The sequence below is a fragment of the Marmota flaviventris genome, chromosome 6, assembly GCF_047511675.1.
Source record: "Marmota flaviventris isolate mMarFla1 chromosome 6, mMarFla1.hap1, whole genome shotgun sequence".
Lineage (NCBI taxonomy): Eukaryota > Metazoa > Chordata > Mammalia > Rodentia > Sciuridae > Marmota > Marmota flaviventris.
This window is the reverse complement of record NC_092503.1, coordinates 15,016,339-15,038,644: the sequence shown is the minus strand read 5'-3', so window position 1 is coordinate 15,038,644 and position 22,306 is coordinate 15,016,339. Positions and strand designations below refer to the sequence as shown.

The following is a 22,306-nucleotide window of genomic DNA, read 5'->3' as shown; positions in this document are numbered from 1 at the left end:
AAAGAAAACAATTACTACGGGAACCAAAAATAATAGAAATGTAGATATGACAACAATAGCACAAAGTTGAAGAGAAAAATGGAAGTCCACTTTTGTAAGACCCTTATACTATATGTGAGGTAGTAGGCTATCGCTCAAAGGTGAACTGGAAAGTTAAATACTAACGAAATCATCAAAATAATATGACAAGGAGTTATAGTTAATAAGCCAACAAAGGATATCAAATGAAATCAGCAAGAATACTCAGTCCAGTTGGGCATGGTGGTGCACCCTGTAATCCTAACTACTTGGGAGGTTGAGGCAGGAGGATTGAAGGTTCAAGGCCAGATTAGCCAATTTAGCAACTTAGCAAGACTCTATCTCAAAATAAAAAATGAAAAAGATGGGGGATATAGCTTTACGGTGGAGCTTGTTGTTATAGTATTCCATATGTCCAAACCCCAGTACTGCAAAAAAGAAAAAAGAAAAACTCTCCAAAGAAGGCTGAAAAGGAGAGAAAGGAACAAAGAACAGTAGGACAATGAGAAAAATAATAGCAAAATAGTAGATTTAAACCCAACTATATCAGTAATCACATTAAATATAAATGGTCTTCATACCTCCATTAAAATGCAGAGATTGTCAGGTTGGTTAAAATATACAAGACTCAAACATGCTGCCTCAAAGAAACCCACATAAAGACATAAATACAGTAGTCCCCCATAAAAGCAGGGGTTTGATCCATGTCCCCCACAGTGGATGCCTGAAATATATATAGGATTCAGATAGTACTGAATCCTATATATACTGTGTTTTTTTCCCATACATTTATTGGTTTTGTTTATTTATTTACCTATTTATTTGTAGTGCTAGGGATTGAACCTAAGTCTTCACACACATTAAGGAAGCACTCTACCATGGAGCTACATCCCCAGCCCTTTTCCTATACCTTTATAACTATGCTAATGTTTCCAAATAAGGCATAGTAAGAGATTAATGACAATAACCAATAATAAGATAGAATAGTTATAGCAATACGCTGTAATACAATGATATGCACGGGGCCCCTTTCTTCTGTCTCACAGGACTGTACTATATTTTTAGACCACCGTTTACTGTGGGTAACTGAAACCATGGAAGGAGAGACTGCAGATGAGGGGGGACTGCTATAGGTTGAAGTTAAAGGGGTGGAAATGCTAATACTATCCAAAAGACAGCTGGAGGAATACATTAGTGTTAAACTAGAACTAGAATAAAGAGTAGAAGTAAGAATAAAGCAGGTTGCCATTTCATCAACCAACATCATAATCCTGTGTCAGTAGGTAAAATAATAGAGCCTCAATAAACATGAAGCAAAGGGGGAAAGCAGGCAAATCCACAAATATAATCAGAGATTTTAAAACCCCTCTCAGAACAAACAGACTGAAATCAATGAGGATCTGGAATCCTTGAACAATACTCCAATGACCTAATTGGCATGAGCAGAGCGCTCCACCCAACAACAGCAGAGTACACATTCTTTGCAAATGTACATAGAACATTTGCCAAGATAGACCATATTCTGGACCACAAAATAAGTCTCAATAAATTTTAAAGGATTCAAATCACTCAAAATATGTTCTGTAGCCACAATGGAATTGAATCAGAAACCAACACTGAAAGAACCTGGAAAAACTCCAAATATTTGGAAACTAAAGAAGCTTCAGAGTGAGAGAAAATATTTGTCTATCTGATAAGGACGAGCATTTATAATATAAAGTAGACTCTTAAAACTCAGAAAATAGCTCTTAAGAAATGAGCAAAAGACTTAAACACTCTTAATTCAAGAAAGTATGGGATGATAAAAGCCCATAAAGATTATGTTTACCATCAGTAGTCATTAAGGAACTGCAAATTAAAACCTCAGTGAGCACCATGATGTCCCTACTAGAATGTCTGAAATTAAAAAGACTCATCGTACCAAGTGTTGGTGAGGATGGGGAACAATGGAACTCTGGTTCTCTGCTGGTAAGAACGGGTAATAGGACAACCCCTTTGGAAAACAGCTGTGGTTTCTTTATACCTGCCATATGGCCAAGCCATGCCATTCCTTGTATCTACTCAAGATAATGAGGTGTGTGTCCATATAAAGATCTGAGCATGGATGTTCAGAGCAGCTTTCTTTTTAATATCTTTATTTATTTATTTCTGTGTGGTGCTGAGGATCGAACCCAGTGCCTCACACGTGTGAGGCCAGTGCTCTACCACTGAGCCCCAGCCCCAGCCCACAGAGCAGCGTTTTTATAATGGCACACAATAAGCTTTACACTTGGACATCTGCCGTTTGTCATGTGCCAAGTTTGCCTCAATAAAGCTGCTCAATAATGGTGTTTGTTTCAAAAATAAACTGGCAACAAAGTGGAAACACGGAAGGAAAAAATTCCAGAAGTTAGAGGATCCATCCAAAAGGCCTAACATCCAGATAATTACAATTCCAGCAAGCAACAGGAAGACTCCAAAGGAGGAGAAATTATGGGGGGGGGAAAAATCTCCTGCCCCACTCCATTTTTTTCCCCAGAACAGAAAGACTGTACCCACAGGGGACAGTGAATGGGTTTGTAGACTCGCTCCAGTGCACCTCATCATAAAGTGAAAAGGAATCCCGGAACCCAAAGGGGAGAGTAGAGCTTTCAGAGGGAAGCCCAAAACATGGGTGTGCAGATTATCCAGAATCTGAATGTCACCGGCCCTGTCAGCAGCAGCACGGGAGGCTGGATTGCAGCTCTTCAGAATTCGGAGAAAGCCATCCCCCGAGCCAAACCATCATCAAGGTGCAAAGAACAGAGTCAAGTTTGGAGTTCCAGAACTGACCCCCATGCCCTTCACTAAGCTGCCTGCCGGAGGTGCTCCCACCCCAGTGGGCACACAGACCCTGAAAGAGTGAGATGCCTATGTTTATTTTCTCTTCTCTGCTGTGCAACAAATCACCACAGACTTCGCCGCTCAGGCAACGCTGGTCACCACCTCCCGACCTCTGATCTCTGTGGGTCAGGAAGCAGTGGTGTCCCTGGGGGCTGTGGTCTCCTGAGGCCTGAGGTCCTCTTTGAAGCTCACAGAGCTAGTCACAGAATGCAGTTCTCTGGGGTTGTAGGACGGAGGACCCAGCTTCCTGCTGGTTGTCATCTCATCCCAGGTCCTAGAGGCCACATGTGGGTGTTTTTGCCATGTGACCTGCTTAGGCCCTTTCACAACACACCGGCTTGTTTCTTAAAAGCCAGCAAAATGGAAAGTTTCTCTCTTGAATCTGCTAAGACAGGGCGATGTCCCATCACTTTTACCAGGTAATGGAACATAACTCTAGGTCCCTAGTGCCACATTTTCTTGGTTAGAAGTATGCCACCCGTCTTGACTTCACTCAAGGAGACGGGTTGATTGGGAGTCACCATTCTGTCAGTAGGATGGCAGGTGGATGATAGTTGTGAAGAAAGCTAAGCAGACAAGGTCACAATGTCTGCCTCCCATGGTCCCTACTCTGAGCTACTGCGAAATCCCTTCCCTTTCCACAAGTGTCTTGACCTCCAGTCACTCTATATATACTTAAAAAGGGACAACGACCCTCACCTTCATGAGCTTCTCTTCTAGTGGAGGAGACTGTAAACAAGGAATGTGAGGGAGTGTATGGTGTCCAGGTGGGGAGGAGAGAGGTACTGAACAGTTACTAAACATCATAGCATGCAAGATGGTCTCACTGTGGATGTCACATTGTCCTCATAAATCCTGTGATCTAGCTGGAAGTCACCATAGCTCTGCAGTTAGAGATGGAAAGCGGGGTGAGTCTGGGTGGTAGGGGTACAGAGAGCTAACTCCTGGCCTCTCTCAGAAAGCCAGGGGGTACCGTCCAAAACTGCAATATCAAGACAAGGCAGTGAGTGAAAAAGGAAACCGAGAATTGTCCTCCTTGGTAGTCACTAAGCTCTTGGGGTGGGGTGGCGGCGGGGGGGTACTGTCTTTTTTTTTATAATAAGGCTTCGGGAGCGGTGTGACCTTTTAAGCCATGTACATGATTTAATTTGGCCAAAATCAAGTTCTTTTTAAAAAAGAATTCATTAGCTTGCTCCACACACATCTCTTTTTTAAAATATTTTTTGTCGATGGACATTTTTTTTATTTATTTTATTTATTTTTTGTATGTGGTAGTGAGACTTGAACCTAGTGCCTCACACATGCTAGGCAAGCACTCTACCACTGAGCCCCAGCCCCAGCCCCACACTTCTTTTAATTGATGCTAAGAATTGAGCCTAGGTCCTCATGACTGCTGAGCCCGGACTCTACCACTGAGCTACATCCCCAGGCCCTCTCCCAATTGTTAGTGCATTGTATTTGTGGTTGCAAGAGGTCATTCATGTGTGATTAAAAGATGCTCGGTCTGTGGTTTTCTCTTCCTTCCACCTCCAGCATTTGTTTGGAGAGGGTGCCCCAGCAGTGTTGCTGGTGCGTGAAGCCAGTTTAAATGAGAAAGTGTCCTGTTTGCAAATAGCATAGTTAGACTTCTTTTGGTGCAGGACTTGGGAAATGTTATAGGAGGATGAAAACATGTCTTATTGACATTCTCATCAGTGTGTAGAGGGAAGGCCGCACTCACACTGCTCTGTTATTAGGGAAGGCTGCACCACATTCTGGGGGCATGCACAGCCAACTCCAAGATCAAGGTGTCAACAGGATGGTCTTCTCTTGAAGCCCCCTTTGTCCTCCCCTGGCCTTCTCTCTGTGAAACATCCCTGGTGTCTCTTCCTCTTCTTAGGACGCTAGTCCTATGGGATCGGGACCTCACCTGTGACCTCATTGACTTAGTCACCCCTTGGAAGGCCTGTCTCCATATGCAGTCACATTTAGGAGACTGACCTGCAACCTGTGACTTTCAAAGGGACACAATTTAGTTTATATATGCACTAACTCACTTCTAGGCCCACCCTGATGTCCTGGGCATTTGCCTGGGATCCAGTCTGGTCACCTGGTTGAAGGATGCAGAGCGCTGTAGGCCTGTAGTGTGTCCAGCAGGTCCATGAGGCCACAGGCCGGTCCTGAGTCCTGAACTCGGCAGGTTTTGGCAGCCAGGTGTCAGGTTGGTGGACAGGAGCTGAGGCCACACCTGCTGCTTCCTTCCTCTCCTGCCCCTCACGATCCCCTCTGCCACTGCCCCACGAGAAGCAGAAGGGGGGCTTTCGTAATGGATACAATTTCACTCCGTCCCCTTCTGTTTCCCTGCGCAGCAGCCTTTTATCTCTGAGGAAAGTTTTGCAGGGCTCCGGAGGGGTGAGGGACAGCGAGAAAAACAAAAGAGAAATGCTAAGCGAGTCTGGGGGCATGGACACTAGCAGAGCACTAGTAGTGTGCAGAGGCCCAGCACCACGGACAGAATGACAAAACAAAGCTAAACTACTTGGCACAGGAGGGCAGCAGTGCCCTCAGAGCAAAGCCTGTCACCCACCCTTACTGCTCCTCTTCCATCTCCTCTCCTTAAAAGGGACACTGAATAATGATTTTACTACCAGTAGGACCTACGGATAAAACCCAGGCCCAGACCATCAGCTAATTTTCAAGGGAGGACCTTCTCAGAAGCCAGGATTTAATTACTTGATAGTAGGCTTCCAAACAATAAAATCTTCAATAGCCAGAGTTGATGGGACTCTCATGGCCATGTGCACCTGCAGGCCAAATAGCTCATGAGTAAAGATGCCGAAGAGATGTAGGACCTGCCCATGGTAGACTTGTTTTCATTCCCTAAACCCTGCCGTTCAGTGTAGAATCATACCTGGTCACACGTCTACAGGCTTCTCTCTTAAGGCAGAATTTGTCCTTGATCAGTGCTGCCCCCATTTTCTTGAATACTCTGGGTCTTGATTCTTTAGTTTAGTTCCAGAGTTGATCACCTTAAGTAGGGACTACGAAGAAAGTAGCTTTTATTTTATTTTGTTTTTGTTTTTGGTGCTAAGGATCAAACCAGGGCCTCATGCATGCTAGGTAAGAGCTCTGCCACTGAGCTCCATCTTCACTTCTTCCCTGAAATTTGTAACTGAATTATGCAGATGGTTCTTTAGTTACTTCAGGGAATAATGCTGGTGGTACAGTTTTCAGACAGGTGTACATAATCCATATCTGATCTTACAAGGGTAACAAGCCTGTTCTTTGTAAGGAAAAACTCTGGCTAGTTAATATATTTCTATCATTTTGAAAGCCTTTGTTTTTTTATGGCCCTAAGGCATTATTGATTCACTGCTGCTGTGACTCTGTTTTTAAGATTTAATTTGGAAAGATAGTATCCAAAATGTAAGCTCTATAGCTCATTCTTCAACAGATGTTAAAGTGGAGAAGGAGTCAAGGCTAAAATGGTGAAGTACAGATGTATTTTCACGCATTCCCTGGTAGCTTGGAGGGATGCAGAGAACCCTGGAGAACTCATACCATTTCCTTGTGCATTTCTGACCTGGGCCCATCCATCTTCACAGCCTCTGCAGTTGAAGCGGGCCTCCTGTGACTAGAGAGGTGACACCATATCCCATGAAGTGTGGGGACAAGCGGGGCTTAGTGGGGTAGGACTCCAGCTCTAGAGTCACATTGTCAGCATTTGAATTCCATCTCCACCAACGAGCTGGGTGATTTGGGGCAAATTACTTAACTTTTCCATGTTTCATTTTCCTAATCTGCAAAAAAGGGGAGCATAGTAATATCGGTCATGCTGACCTCGTCAGGTGGTAGGAATGGACGATGTATCCTTCCATGCTGAAAATAATTTTCAAAGCAATTTTAAAAAAAAAAAATAAAAGAAAAGTTCATTAAGGACAGGGTTCCTACCCCTAAAAGAAATTTCTAGTTCCCTTTCAAAAGAAGAGAGAAATCACTGTGTTTGTACAGTCTTTCATTCAAGGCCATTGAAATAAACTGGAACAATGTGAGCCGAGCAGTGCCCTTGATGGCACCATCTGAGAGCAGGACTCCACTTTGGAAAGTTATAAGCTGGGAATTGATTCACTTTATTCCTTTGATATAAAAAGCTAAAGAATTAAAAAACCATGGCCTACTTTATGTGGTTTGGTTGACCTGTCTCTAAATATAATATAATGCAGGGACCTTGTTTTAGTCAGCTGTTTCGCTGCTGTGTCTAAAGGACCCCACCAGAACAATGATAGAGGAGGAAAAGTTTATTTGGGGGCTCAGGGTTTCAGAGGTCTGAGTCCATAGACAGCCGGCTCCATCCCCGGGGGCTCAAGGTAAGGCAGAAGAGTGTGGCGGAGGGAAGCAGCTCACATGATGATCAGAGAGTAGAGAGAGACTCCACTTGCCAGATACAAATATATACCCCAAAGCCATGCCTGCCAATTCTCACCTCCTCCACCCACACCCTCCCACTAATTCTAATTCACTGATTGGGTTAAGGCCACCACAACCCAATCTTTTCTCCTCTAAACTCTGTTGCATTGTCTCACACATGAGCTTTTGGGGGACACCACATCCAAACCATAACAGACCAGGTCCTGGCCAACTTGGTGTTCTCTCAGTGAGCTCATAGCCAAGGTTTCTGAGCTGAATTAAATAGTCTGCATCCTTTCAGGGAGTCCCGGGCACTCAAGAGAGTCCACACTGTAGGGTTGATCAGCCACCATGAAAGATGAGTGAGCTTAAGCCCGCACAGGACCCTGACTACTAAATATAGGTCACCTTTAGAATGCAGCCACAAACTGTGTGGGTAGATATTACCTAACTGCTCAGGGGGAAAGAAAATCCAGAACATTCCGTCTCTACTAAGTCAAGCAATAGACATTTCTATTATAGCAGCTCTATCTATTTTCACTATATTGACTCTTAATATCCCTCTTTCTCCCCTCAGTCTCTTGACATTTCACTGGGCCATTTTTCCTCAAGGATCATCTTAGAGTTACTCATATAATTATCTAAATGACCATGTGATATAAACAGTTCTGTCCCTCAACATCCAAAGAAGGAAAAAGGAAGAAACAGAGAGTCTAATCTCCAAGAAACTCTCTTATCATTTGTTTATGTCCTATTCTCTAATCATCCTCTGGATTTACTCCCCATTTTTAAAAAATTATTTATTAGCTGGGTGTGGTGGCACATGCCTTTAATCCCAGTGGCCAGTTCAAAGCCAGCCTCAGCAACTTATCAAGGCCCTAAGCAACTTAGCAAGACCCTGTCTCTAAATATAATATAAAAGGGCTGGGGATGTGGCTCAGTGGTTAAGCACCTAAGTTCAATCCCCCCCCCCAAAAAAAAAACATAACAATATAATAAAAAAATATCTATTAGGGCCTAATATTGCCAGACACTCTATGAAACAGTTCAGAAAATAACTGTGCTTTAAAAAGATGTTAAATTTTTAGATCTTTTATCAAAGAGAAAAATCTTGTTTACAACAAAGAGTTCATGTCAAGTTTCCCTTGTGTTTGCAAGTCAAGCAAGGTGTAGGTCCCTGTGAGGCCTCCCTGGTTTTATCTGCTCAGGGATTCTTCTAGCCTGGTCTCCATTTAATTTACTTGAACAATTGTTAACCAGTACAGGAGTGTTTTGTTTTGTTTCTGGTTAAGTATTTTAAACAAGTTGTCATACATATCAGCCATCTTCTTCCCAAGAAAAGAAAAACGTAGAAGGATTTCCTTCCACTGTAATAAACAAAACAGAGCCGGGCGTGGTGGCGCACACCTGTTATCTCAGTGGCTAAGAGGCTGAGGTGGGAGGATCCCGAGTTCTAAGCCCAGCCCCAGTAAAAGCAAGGTGCTAAGCAACTCAGTGAGACCCTGTCTCTTAATAAAATACAAAATAGGCCTGGGGCTGGAGCTCAGGGGTTGAATGCCCTTGAGTTCAATCTCTGGCACCAAAAAAAAAAAAAAATACAGATACGTACACAAAAAATGCTATTGCTCTTCTGAATCAAAATAAAACTAAATGGCTTATTCAGAAGGAAAAAGTAGTAGATTTAAGGAGAAATCAGAATATAGATTATCTCACAAGCACAACAAAACTAATTGCAATGATGTTTTGGTTAAGTAGAAATTAAAATTCTATTGCTTTTTGAAACAACTTTTATTTTTCTTTGTACTTAGGGATTGAATCCCAGGGTGCTTTGCCACTAAGCTATATCCCCGCTCTTTTTATTTATTTATCTATTTATCTTAATTTTGAGATAGGATCTCGCTAAGTTTCAGAGGCTGGCCTCACTGACCTCAAACTTCTGATCCTGCCAGCCTCCTGAGTCACTGGGATTGCAGGTATGTGCTATCCTGCCCACCTGAAATAATTCTTTTTTTTTTTTTTAAAGAGAGAGAAGAAAGAGAATTTTTAATATTTATTTTTCAGTTTTTGGTGGGCACAACATCTTTATTTTATTTTTATGTGGTGCTGAGGATCGAACCCAGCACCCCGCACATGCCAGGCGAGCGTGTGACCACTTGAGCCACATCCCCAGCCCAAAATAATTCTTAATAATAATTCTTAATAATAATTTTTCTGTTCATGCCAAGAATATTTTTGTACTTCTTAAATGACTAGTTTTTAAATATATGTCCATTTTCTCTTTTTTTATTAAATATTTGTTTTTTAGTTGTAGTTGGACACAATACCTTTATTTTATTTATTTATTTTTATGTAGTGCTGAGGATCAAACCCAGGGCCTCGCATGTGCTAGGCAAGCGCTCTACCACTGAGCCACAATCCTAGCCGCCCATTTTCTCTTTACTGGTGTTTAATGTATATTCATAAAGGCTATTGGTAGAACTTACTGTTTCCCCAAAATAATGTTAACCGTAAGTTAAAGATTTGGGAGATTTATTATAGTCAAGGTTAGGGTCATGAAGGGCAAAATCCCATGTTTCTTGGCCTTTGTAAAAGAATCCACTAATGCTCCATGACAAGTAAGTACAATTTAGTAGCTCCTTAGTTATTTTAAGCAGGAGGCCTCCTTAGAGGGCACAGAGATAAAGTAAACACGGAGCCCAGTGACCCCGGGCATGTGGCCAGGGGTCAACTCCCAAGGGCTCTCTGGGCTCTTTTTTTCCTGTAGTGCTGAACTGAGTCTCATCTAAGAGCTGTGATTCTTTGGTAAGTTTTTCATGGGGAGAGAATATCAAGTGAAGGTGTAAATTCTGCTCACATCACCCCGAGTCGTGTTTGCTCAGCAGGAAAGTTTTTACCGTAGGAGTAAATTGGAGGCAACTGTGTACTCACAGGCCAGGGAGCCTCTGGGCTCTAGAGTGCTGTGTGGTTTCTCGTCTGCTCTTGCTTATTCCAAATAAGTAATCCAGATTCTTGGAAGTGCTTATTGCATCATTGGGAAGGCACATGGGAATCTTTTGATTAAATTCATTTCTCTCCCATTTGAAAGAATAAATCAAAATGAAGGAAAGACATGTCACACTTACTGACACAAAGTATTTTAGCTGACTTGAACTCCCAACTTGGTCACAGAATCAGACCAGAAGACCCACATTCTGGTTCATGGCGACCAGTGGATCCTCCTCTAGGAAGACACGGATCATGCATACCCTGCCTTCGTCAGTCTTGGCCTCTCATCAGCTCAAAGTTCCTGCTGGAGAGTTGACTGTTCTCTTCTGTAGAGAGAGTGGGTACACAAGCAGGGGGGACGGTGGGTTATCCACAGTAGACTCTCCGGTTGGTACCTTTGTTGCCCCACATATACTTCCTTCAGAGTTCTACTTAGGTTTTGTCACCTCAGTGGATTTAAACTTGACCTGCCTGTTACTGAATTCTGTTTTAAAGTGGATAGTGTTGCAGTCTCCGGAGCAGCACCTGCCACAGTGTTGACATGAGTTCCTTACTAGTAAAGGATGCTTTGGGCCCAGAGAATTAAGGGATGGGGCAAAATATAGCTGAATACGATCATTCCTTTATTTCTCTCAAATTATTAAATGCTGTTTCCTTCTCCATAGCCCCATACAAATTATAGAAGTATCTTAAAATACCTTCTGTAGCTGGGCACGATGGGGCACACCTGTAATCCCAGCAACTTGGGACACTGAGGCAGGAGGAGTGCAAGTTCAAGGCCAGCCTCAGCAAGTTAGCAAGCCCCTAAGCAACTTTATAAGCTCCCATCTCTAAATTAAAAAACTATTAAAGGGCTGGGATGCAGCTCAGTGGTTAAGCACCCCTGGATTCAATCCCCAGTACCACCCACCCCAAAAAAATGTTTCCTTGTAGTTGGCGATTTGGAGCCCAGGATGCCACCAATGTGTTCCGGGAGCTTTCCTCCATGCAGCCTCAGAAGCCCTCTTAGCCATATAGCCCTGAAGTGCAGGCCTGTTCCGTTAGCAAGACAGCAGCCACCGCCAGCCACCACCTCACTGCCCCGCTCCCCACTCCCACTCCCAGGCCTAACAGGGCAGAGAGGAACAGTTAATGAGGCCTGTAGGTGCCCAGATTTGCTCTCCACCAGCTGCCAGGTGGGACAGGGGTGGCACTGCAGGGGGTGGATCTAAAGAGGTTCTTTGGCCCTTGCCTTTCCCTGGGGCTGAAGGAGAGGGGCAGTGAGGTGACCAGTGGCAGTGGGCGCCCTGGGAGTCCTCAAGCTGCAGTGTGCCTCCAAGTCCCCTGGGCACCTGCTGTCGTTGCAGGCTCTTCTCCAACAGGTCTGGGGGCTCTGAATTCCTAACAGACGTCCGGGCTGCTGCTGGCCACAGACGGCCTTTTGAGTGAGAGGAGATCCTATACATGGGGCAGGAGAGGTGGTGAAGCGTGAAATTCGATCCCCTGGAAAGGAAGCAGAGCATGGAGGAGCTGTGTCTTGCAGGCCTGGTGGAGGTCAGGCCTCTGCTGAGAACAGTGGGCGGGTGGGAAGAGGCCATCCAGCCGGTGTGCCCGTGAGCACCAACCACTTCCTGGCTGCACCTCCTGAGGGGCGCTCTGGGCCGGGACAGCTGGACCCTGCGGGGTGCAGCACTTAGCCTTGGGAGAGCTGGGCTAGGCAGAGGCCCAGGTACTGCCCCGGTACCCATCAGATGCCCCGTGCCCGTGAGCATCACTGTTAGGGCACGGCAGGAAAGACTGAAATGGAGGAGTGGGTTATCCGGGAGCCTCACAGTCCAGATCCTGGAGCAGGGTTACTTGTGTGAGAATCCCTGGGAACCAGTTCGTTTCCTGGCACACCTGTGGTTTCTGAAGCTGGGGACAAAGAGCGCCTTTTAAAATGCTCATTCAGACTTGGCCCAGCAAAGACGAGAGGAACTGGGCTTCATTCTGCACTGCCACTAACTATCCTTTTTTGGTTTGGTTTGATTTGTTTCATTTTCCTTTTTTGGTGCTGGGAATCGAACCCAGAGATTCTATACCCCTGAACTATGTCCCCAGCTCTTGTAATTTTTAATTTTGAGACAGGGACTTGCTAAGTTGCTAAGGCTGGCCTTGAACTTGCGATCCTCCTGCCTCAGCCTCCCAAGTCTCCGAGGCATGCTCCACTGCTCCCAGCACTGACTGTACTCTTAAGTATCTGCCTTTCTACCTAAACATCCCTGGATTCATCTGTAAAGTGAGGTGAAAGTCAGTACCTATGTCCAAGGGTGCAGGGAGCTGGATGAAGTCATCCATGCAAAACCCTGTGTGTTACAGAAGTGGTAGTGGGGACATGAGTTGGAGTGACATCGCAGACAGAGTCAGAGTCCCTGTATGGCATTTACTACCATGTGCCCTTGGGCACCTCTCTGAACCTCAGTTTCTTCCTTTGTAACATAGAAATAATGAAAGTACTTCCCCCGTGGGTTGTTGAGAACATAAAGCAGACAAAACACTGAGCCCAAGGGCCTGGCTCAAAGTACACCTGAGACTAGCCGAGGTGGGCAGGTGACTGGGGCCTCCAAAACTGATTCACACTGCACTGCACTGCACATGTACCTCCCGGTGAGGAGAAGCCGCCACTCACTTTACCCACACTCACCATCCATGCACCCAGAGTTGGGGTTCAGCACAAAGATTTGCCTGGGAAGAAAAGGTTTGGTGTGCTGTGGACTATGGGGAGGGCACACGGGCTAAATTTCAGGAATCAACACTCAGCTTTTCTAGAGATTGAAAACTCTACAACTCAGGGTTGTAGCTCGGTGGAAGAGCGCTTGCCTGGCATGTGTGAGGCACTGGGTTCAATTCTCAGCACCACATATAAATAAATAGAATTAAGGTCCATCAACAACTAAGAAATATTAAAAAAAAAAAAGAAAGAAAGAAAAAGAAAAAGAAACAACAGCTAGCCAACCTAAAGAAAGGTGTGTATACATAGCCTAATATCACACGAGGCTGGACCCAGCGCTGTGGCTAATTGGTGTCCAGTGTGATCACTCTGTGGCATTTGTTTTCCCTCCAGATGAGCACGATGCCAGGGCTTCCCACTCGGCCCTGCTTTTATGACATAGACCTGGACACAGAAACAGAGCAAGTGAAAGGTTTGTTCTAACTGCAGGAGACCCTCCCAGGACCACTCCAGGTAAGCTGTTGTATTTTTACTTTTTCTTCCTTTTCTGTTGATTCAGTTAAAATGCTTTTTCGTTTTTCTGATACTGGTTATAAAAGTGATTAGTTGCTGGACACTGTGGTGCACACCCGTCATCCCAGCAGCTCAGGAGGCTGAGGCAGGAGGATCACAAGTTCAAAGCCAGCCTCAGCAACAGCAAGGTGTTAAGCAACTCGGTGAGACCCTGTCTCTAAATAAAATTCAAAATAGGACTGGGGATGTGGCTTAGAGGTCCTGTATTTACTCCCCTGTACAAAAAAAAAAAAAAAAAAGTGATTAAAGTCCTTCCTTGATTCCTACAAGTTCCTACCTCATGGCTGTCCATGAGTTGGGTCCACTCCCAGGTGTGGACTTGGAATTAGTGGTCAGTCCTCAGGCCCTTTGAAAGAGTAACTTCTTACCTCTCTACCACACATTCTTTGGTACAGAGTAGATGCTCATGAGTCACAGGAACCTCGGTGTGTTCATTTCCTAGAGCTACCATAACGGAGTACCCCAGAAGGAGGGCTTAAAACAAGAGAAATTTGCCCTCCTGCCCTGCTGGAGGTGTGAAGGTCAGGGTCAAGGTGTCATGCTTCCTCCAAGGGTGCCTTGGGGCATCCTCGCCACACAGTGCCTCACTCCAGCCTCTCCCTGGGGTTCTCCTGTGAGTCTGTCTTCACGTGGCCTTCTCTTCCTGTAACGACACCAGTCATATTGGACTCAGGCCCATAATAATGACCTCATCTTTTTTTTTTAAGGATTCATTTTTTTATTTGTTCTAACTAGTTAAACATGACAGTAGAATGCATTTTGACACATTATACATAAATGGCATATAACTTCTCGTTCTTCTGGTTGTACATGATATAGAATCACACAGGTCATATAGTCATACGCACATAGGGTAATAATGTCTGGTTCATTCTACTATCTTTCCTATACTCCTATCCCCTCCCCTCCCTTCACTCCCCTCTGTCTAATCCAAAGTACCTTTATTCTTCCCTAGATGCCCCCCCCCCATTATGAAATAGAATCTGTGTATCAAAGAAAACATTTAGCCTTTGTTTTGGGGGGATTGGCTTATTTGGGATTAGCATGATATTCTCCATTTCCATCCATTTACCAGAAAATGCTATAATTTCATTCTTCTTTAAGGCTGAGTAATAGTCCATTGTGTATATACACACCATATTTTCTTTATCCATTCATCTGTTGAAGGACATCCAGGTTGGTTCCATAGTTTAGCTATTGGGAATTGAGATGCTATGAACATTGATGTGGCTATATCACTGTAGTATGCTGATTTTAAGTCCATTGGGTATAAACCAAGGAGTGAGATAACTAGGTCAAGTGGTGGTTCCATTCTGAGTTTTCTGAGGAATCTCCACACTGCTTTCTAAAGTAGTTGCACCAATTTTCAGTCCCCCCCAGCAGTGTAGGAATGTACCTTTTCCCCCCACATCCTCACCAATGACCTCATCTTCACAAAGTTACTCTGCGTAAGACCCCATTTTTCAAATAAGGTCACTGTCACAGGTGCTCAGTATTCTTTGGGAGACACATTCAACCCTTGATTGGGGCACAGCGGTGTCCTAGGCTCTCCTGTTTCTGGAGGGACATGTACAGATGGGCAGATCTTCTAACTCAGGGGGCCCCGTGAGTCACAGAAAGGACAGAGCTGCAGAAACCAGGGCACTTGCTGGCTCCTGATCGACAGGGTTTTGGCTTGGGGAGGGCGGGGGCTTCACTTGCAGCTTCTGAGCCGAGAGCTGTCCACCCCTCAGCCAGCAACTCGACCACACCTGCTGGCTTCCTGTCATGGAGACTAGCCACACTCCCAATCCTCCTCCCCAGAAAGTTTTCCGTCAGAAGTCCTCAGGGCTTGGAGCTCCCTCTCCATCTCATAGAGCAGCATGCCCAGCATATTCTCAGGAGACAGTCCTTCCTCCAACACGTCCACCCCTGTTCCTTAGCCCAGGACCCCTCCCTCTTGCCAGAACATTCTGGGCCTTCAGATGAGCTTGCCTGACCTAAAGGTCCCTCTCCAGCCGACTCTCAGTGAGGCCCAAGCTGGGCCTGCAAGACTCGCATGACTTCACTACAGGAGTCAACAAGGGGGGAGCTTTTCTCTTTTCTGTAAGTCTTCCTCAGTAAAACCTAGGGGCTGGCTGTGGGGACGAAGGCAAGGAGCTGCCTGCATAAATTGTTGTCAAGAAAAGGGGTGGACTTGTTTGTCTTGTGCTGTGAGGTCCATTCAGGGGTGTTTATGTGTTTGCTGCTGAGAAGCAGGAGTCAGGTCCACGTTTATCCATAACCACATGTTTTATCTTCATCGTTCCTGAAAAAGAAAACTCAGAAAAGAAATGTGGTGGGCTAGTTTAACAAAGGAGCCCATCAACGCTGGTACCAGGGTGGTTTGGGTCTTTGTTCTGTCTCTGTGTGTTGTGAGCGTCTCAGATTTCCCAGCCTGGCCTTCAGAAAATAACAACATCATTTCTCTTAAGCCGAAAATTGACCCTTGTCCTAACTAATCTCTCTTCTCATGTCACACCCCTATACGGTACATTTCTGTCATTTGTCACTTGTCTCCAGAACAAGTATGTGTACAGTTCTCTCATCTCTCTTGAATAGTATTTTTCCAGCCTTTCGGTCGTTTTTCACTTGCTCTCCAAGTAGGTCACATGAGCCCAATGGTGATGCCCAGGGACGTGCCCCCAGCCTTGGTGATGTGCATGCCCGGGCCCTTCATTACTTGACATGCTGGGTTCCCCAACAAGGGTTCCTCTGGGGTCACCTGAGGATCCAGCAGGAGTTGTGGTCGGACACTGGGCTGCGGTGGTCACCTCCCACTGTGCTCAGCATCTGCCACGGTGGGTCATGACACCCTCTGGGACAGGAGTCCTGAGAAGCCACCGGCTTCAGGAAAGCCAATCCTTCCCTGGTGGTCACTAAGAAGCAGAGGCTGAGGGCCATGGGACTGACTGGTTGCCTTCCCACTACCCGCACTGCCTCTCTTGTGACCCACAGGTTTGCCGTATTCTTATATCAGAGCTGTGTAAACGCTGGCCCAGAGAGGGGAACAACCTGCTCACATCACACAGCACCCGCTCACATCACTCAGCTAATGACCCCAGAAGCCAGGATTCAGCCCAGACCCACCTACTCTCACTCTCAAGCACCCTTTATTCCCCCAGACCATTTAACTTCAATCACAGGCTACATGGACTTCCATCCGTTCTGAAATTTAATACCAGCTAGTTGAATAGGATGAGTTTTTAAAGATATTTATGATCATGCAAAGATAATTACGCAAGTATTGAAAGGTAGAACCTTATCAAAATTCTTTTTAAGCATATGGAGCTACCTCTTAATTCTCTACTTGACTGGCATTTTTTTTGCCCTTGTTTATCCAAGGCTGCTTCTTCATGAGCTGCTAAATACTGTTGTGCTGGGCAGGAGTTCAAATCCCTCACCTGACCCTGCTCGAACAATCGAAAAGGGCTAAGACCCCTCCAGCAGCGCTCCCTCAGCAGCCATTCAGCATCATGATCCAGCAAACATTCTTGCTCTTGCCTGCACCTCTCCCGGTGAGCAGAGACCACTGCACCAACAGTCAGAGGTCTGCAGCCACTAACAACAAAAAAAAATAGCTGGCACAGCGGCGCATGCCTATGATCCCAGCAACTTGGGAGGCTGGGGCAGGAGGATCACAAGTTCAAAGCCAGCCTCAGCAACTTAGTGAGGCCCTTAGCAACTCAGCCAGATCCTGTCTCTGAATAAAAAACAAACAAAAAAAAGCTAGGGATGTAGTTCAATGATTAAGCACCTCTGAGTTCAATCCACGGTACCAAAAAAAATTTTAAAATAAATAAAGATAAGACCCCTTAAATGGCCATCGGCTCGGACTGGATTGGGCATCAGAAAAAGAAGTATCTGGTGCGCCAGGTTTGATGTCATAGGGACCAGACCCCAGATGGCCCTGGACCCTGAGCTGCTGAGCAGCACATTCCTTATTCTCCAAGGACCGTGGCGCAGATGTGCCCCCGTGGGGAGAGGACAGCAGGCAGTAGGTGACTGCTTTCCTTCCTCCCCTTCCCCCCCTGGCCTTTCCTGTCCGCCTCACCCCTCTAGGAAATTGCGTGAGGCTGAATGTGAACGTGAGATCCAAGAAGTCGCGGGGATCTGAGCTTTGGCTCCTCTGTCCCGAGACTTCCCTGAGGTGCTCTCACCAGGCTGGATGAGGGCCTGGTTCCTTCCTTCAAATGCCACTGAACAGTGAGAATTAAAATAAGTTTTTGTCCCAGTGAAATCGATCCTGCTGTTCCATCTTTTGTTTGGAGGTGTCTGGGTTTGGGGTTTGTTTTGTTTTGTTCTGTTCTTCTGGTTTCTCATCCTGAACCTTCATCATATTTCTGAGCCTTGGCTGGGTCCGTCCAAGTGAAGACACTGTGAAGTCTGGTAAAATCCCTGAGGAATTCGGGTCCTCCCTCCTTCCCTTCATTCTGATATGCAAAGCTATGCTTAGTACAGAATCAGATTTCCTCTATTCCTGCTATCGCTGTGAGTTATCTACCAGAGAACTGCTTTTCTAGAATCATGCACACAGAAAGAAGCATAATACCAGCTCATTTCTGCCCTAAACTGCTTTTAGGGCAGAAACTGTCAAAGGGACTTAATATTTATAAGTTAATCTTTTGTTATTGTTATGGTTTTGGTACTGAGGGTTGAACCTGGGTGTGCTCTACCACTGAGCTATATCCCCAACCCTTTTCATTTTGAGACAGGGTCTTGCCAAGTTGCTGAGGCTGACCTCAAAGTTGCAGTCCTCCCGCCTCAGCCTCCAGAGTCACTGGGGATCACAGGCGTGTGTACTGGCTCATGAATGAACCTTGAGTAGGGTAGATCTGTACCAGCCCTTCTGTGGACAGGGCCTGTCCAGCCCCAGCTCACACACCACAGGGTTTCAGGATGCCCCAGGAGAGCACCTGCACTTTGTGATTTGGGTCTTGAAACCTTATATTTTCACATAGGTTCTCAAAAGTCGCTCATCACCCTTGTGCTTTAAGAAAGAGGCCCAGGCCTCACCCTGGGCCTTCCTAGGAGTAGAACACCCCTTCTCCCTCTCCCTTTCCAGGCAGGGTCCAGGTAGGATGGATGTCCTGCTACCTAAACCATCCTCACTGTCATCTGAAAGATGGTGATAATTAAACCTCCCCTTTCTGACTAAAATGAGATGTTTTAAAGCTTAGGCAACAATTGTGACATTCTTAGATCCCCTTCAAAGGCATCTGGGGGACACTTTTTTATTTCTCATCATCCCATAACCAAAATAGAATATTTTGTATTCTGCCTTCCAATTTACTTTCCCCTGAATAAACAACTGATGGCTTTTTATATTCTCACCTTAGCGACTGCGTGTCTGATTTCTTTTTTCTATCTGTAATCAGACTTTCTATACTTTCGCCAACCCTTCAAGTTTCCTTAAAACGTGAGAACACAAACTCTAAGCCCCTCTAACCACAGTGCTGCAGAGGACAAAGGCAGTATGGCTCCACAACAGGTCCTCCCCGGCCACCTCTGCAGCAGAGATGGCCTTAGGCCAACCTGGCCTTGCCAAGCTGAGGGTCTTCTCCAGCCAGCAAAACCCACCCGCCTCTGCCCCAGCACCCCTCACTCACTGGCCTCATGTCCACAGCCACTAGGTCCACCAAGGTGATTCTGGCTGTGTCTCTGGGGCAGGGGCTGCACAGGTGTACTCCCTCCCTAACATCTCAAATATTTTCTATTTGTTCGTGTTTGTTATACTTGTAACACTTCTATGTTCTGTTTACTCCCCTGACTTGGAATCCAATGTTAGGGAGTATTGAAGTTCCTGTCCCCTCTCTGTCTCTGTCTTGTGTTTTTAAACCCATCAAGCGTCCCCTGCACCTCCAGCCGGCTCTGTCATCCGTGAGAGGCCAGGTCATTGCATTTCAACAGAGTGAGCTCGGGTGGCCCACCCTTCCCACATGAAAGGCCACGTACTTGCATCTCCATTTTTCCTGCAATGGTGAAAGATTTTTTTTTTTTTTCTGGAACTTAGGTGTTTTGTTTCATTTACTTTTCTTTTGTTTGGGTATCAGGGATTGAACCCAGGGGTGCTTTGCCACTGAGCCACATCCCCAGTCCTTTTTATGTTTTATTCTGAGACAGGGTCTCAGTAAGTTGCCCAGGACCTCACTAAGTTGCCCAGTCTGGCCTCGAGCTTGCCATCCTCCTGCCTCAGCTTCCCAAGTCGCTGGGATTACAGGGGTGCACCACCCTGCTGTTTGGTATCTTTAAAATGTAGTCTGATCACTTTCTCTTTCTAAAAGGTTGCAGGATTTAAGATGGGCAAAGGAGCTTAGTATTCTCTGAGAAAATACGACAGGAAGTCCCAGGTCCACCCACTTCCTCTTGTCCCCAGAGCATTTTCAGACCCTGCCTTCTGTGCCCACTATGTAAGAGAGGAACTGAAATCCAAGGCAGCCACATTCCTAATCTAAAATCCTAAACGTCCACGGGATCCTGCCGACCATTATCTGGAAGTCATGGAAATTCTAGAACCTGTTGGGAAGTTCAGGTGCTGGATCCAGGAGCCATGCCGAGGCCAAATCCCCAGGGAAAACCTTCCCTGCAGTGTCCTGGCCCTTTTTTTGTGAATGAAGTCACTTGAATCTTCTCAAGTGACTTCAGAAGTGCAACACAGTAGCAGTTGAACCCCAAAAGTTGTTCTACTACTGAAACATTTTTTTTCCTTCTTTTTCAGGTTCCTCAAACAAGACTCATGGCCTTTTTGCTGCAGTTGGCGAAAAAAGTAAATTTGAAATATGCCTGTTACGCCACGTCGGGGAAATGAAGAAATAGGCCAAAGACTTCTCCTCTGTGCATGACGAATTCTGTTTGCCGCGGAGGACCTCCAGCGAGTCTGAAAGAAACGAATTCACTTTCTGCTTCTACGGAGTTTACATTATTTTCCGTTGCTTATACTTCGAGTGTTTATTTTATGAGGACTAAGGGATGGCAAGAGTGTGAACTGAAAGGTACATTTTCCACTACAGAGTTTCTTATTTTGTCCCCTTTTTTTCCAGTGCTGGGGATAGAGCCCAGGGTCTCATGCATGCTAGGCAAGTGCTCTGCCACTGAGCTACACCCCCTGTTTTGTCTTTGAGCTGAAAATAAACATATCTAGAAAAATAACCACGCTTTTGGTGCCAGATAAAACTGCTCTCTGGAGGTCACTGTCCATGTGAAGTTGGTGGGGTTGTTACCTGAGGCCATTTTCCTGGAAATTGTGAATGCATTCAGAGCTTTATAAATGTGGCAGCGAAGAAATGAAACATGCCTAGAAACATCTGATCAACTGTGAGATCTTCCGACGGCTGGAGAATTGCGGGGTCTCTTGGAACAAAGTGCACGGTACATCCAGAGTTGCTTCTTGGTGCCAGCGAAGTTGACATCACTTACTTAAAACAACTGGATATGTGCTAGTTCCTTCCACCAGTGAATGAATCTCCAGTGCTGTTTGAGGTTTCTAGGGCCCATAGGGCTAGGAAACATAGCTCTTAAAGGTCAGGTGTTTGGCAAATGTTTTTCCTTTGGCCCAGCCCTTCATTCTTGGTAGAGAATGCTTTATGGCCTGTTCCCCTCTCTTGAGAGTTCCTGACCCTTCTTTGTTTCCCTTTCTTCCTACAATAATATAAAATCATGTAAAAGTTAAAACAAAACCAAGGATTCAGGAACTAACAAGGAGTGATTGTCCTCTAAGCAGTATAAGTAAAATGGTCACCATAAATACCCTAAATGACCCTGAGGCACGTCCTGTGGAGTCCTTCCTGTGGCTCTTGCACTGCCCTCTCCAGTGACCCCACTCGGCCCATAATGTATCTTTATGAACAATTTAGTTTGTTCCAAAACATTGTTTGATAACTGAAAGGGCTCCCCATTCAAAGGCTACCTGTCCCAAGAATAACAAATGTCCCCTCCCTGTCCCTGCCCTTTATTGAGGGTACCCCCCAAAATATACAGCCCACCAGCATTTCCTGGAGGTAAATCCATTTGATGGTTAGGAGCCCTTAAGGTGAATTCACCGTCCACGTAAGGTACCAGGAAGCAGCCTGTCTCATTGTGAAGTGATTTTTTTTTTTAATAAAAGCTGCTTGAGGGTTTTCTTTTCTTTTTTTAATATTTTTACTTGTAGGTGGACACAGTACCTTTATTTTACTTATTTATTTTTTTATGTGGTGCTGGGGATTGAACCCAGTACCTCACACAGGCTAGGAAAATGCTCTACCACTGAGCTACAACCCCAGCCCCAAGAAGTGATTTGTTTTTAAATGTTGCTTTCACTCTTCATGTTTTTATTGCTTTCCTCTGTCATTTAAAGTGTCATTTTCTATTTCTGAAAGCATTCTAGAGGAAAACATATTTTAGAAACGTACTTTGCAAAGATCTTAGGCCAAGGGCATCCTTCCTTACTGGGTTCACAGGCAGCTCCTCGACTCCAAAAAGCAACAGCCCCGTCCCTCTGTGCGGAAGTCTTCCTCAGTGCGTTCCTGGGCGGGACCCAGGCTCTAGGTGTTGTGGGGACTCAAACTCTTTCTCCAGTTGGGGGCTCATTTTTAACCCTCTTGGTGTCCCCTGCCGCTCTGCTCACCTGTTTTCTCTCCTTGGCTGCCCCACTGTGTGGAGAGCACCCTACTGTGTGGAGAGCACACTCCTGCTGAGACATGCACAGCCCCCAGCTGCAAGGAAGATCCTGGCAGGTGAACTAACAGGCTCCTCTACCCACAGTGACAAGAGGTGTTCACAGGCAGGAAGGAGAGT

General features: G+C 45.6%; 1 protein-coding gene across 1 annotated transcript in view; it reads left to right on the top strand.

The window, feature by feature from the left end:
- Nucleotides 1–20,680, top strand: part of Mthfd1l (methylenetetrahydrofolate dehydrogenase (NADP+ dependent) 1 like) — a 189,341-nt gene extending 168,661 nt beyond the window's left edge. Inside the window, exons 27-28 of the mRNA XM_027939442.3 lie at nt 13,334–13,453; nt 20,250–20,680. Coding sequence (XP_027795243.2) covers nt 13,334–13,423 — 90 coding nt within the window. The 3' untranslated portion in view covers nt 13,424–13,453; nt 20,250–20,680. The remainder of the gene's footprint in view (nt 1–13,333; nt 13,454–20,249) is intronic.
- The last annotated feature ends 1,626 nt before the right edge of the window (nt 20,681–22,306 follow it).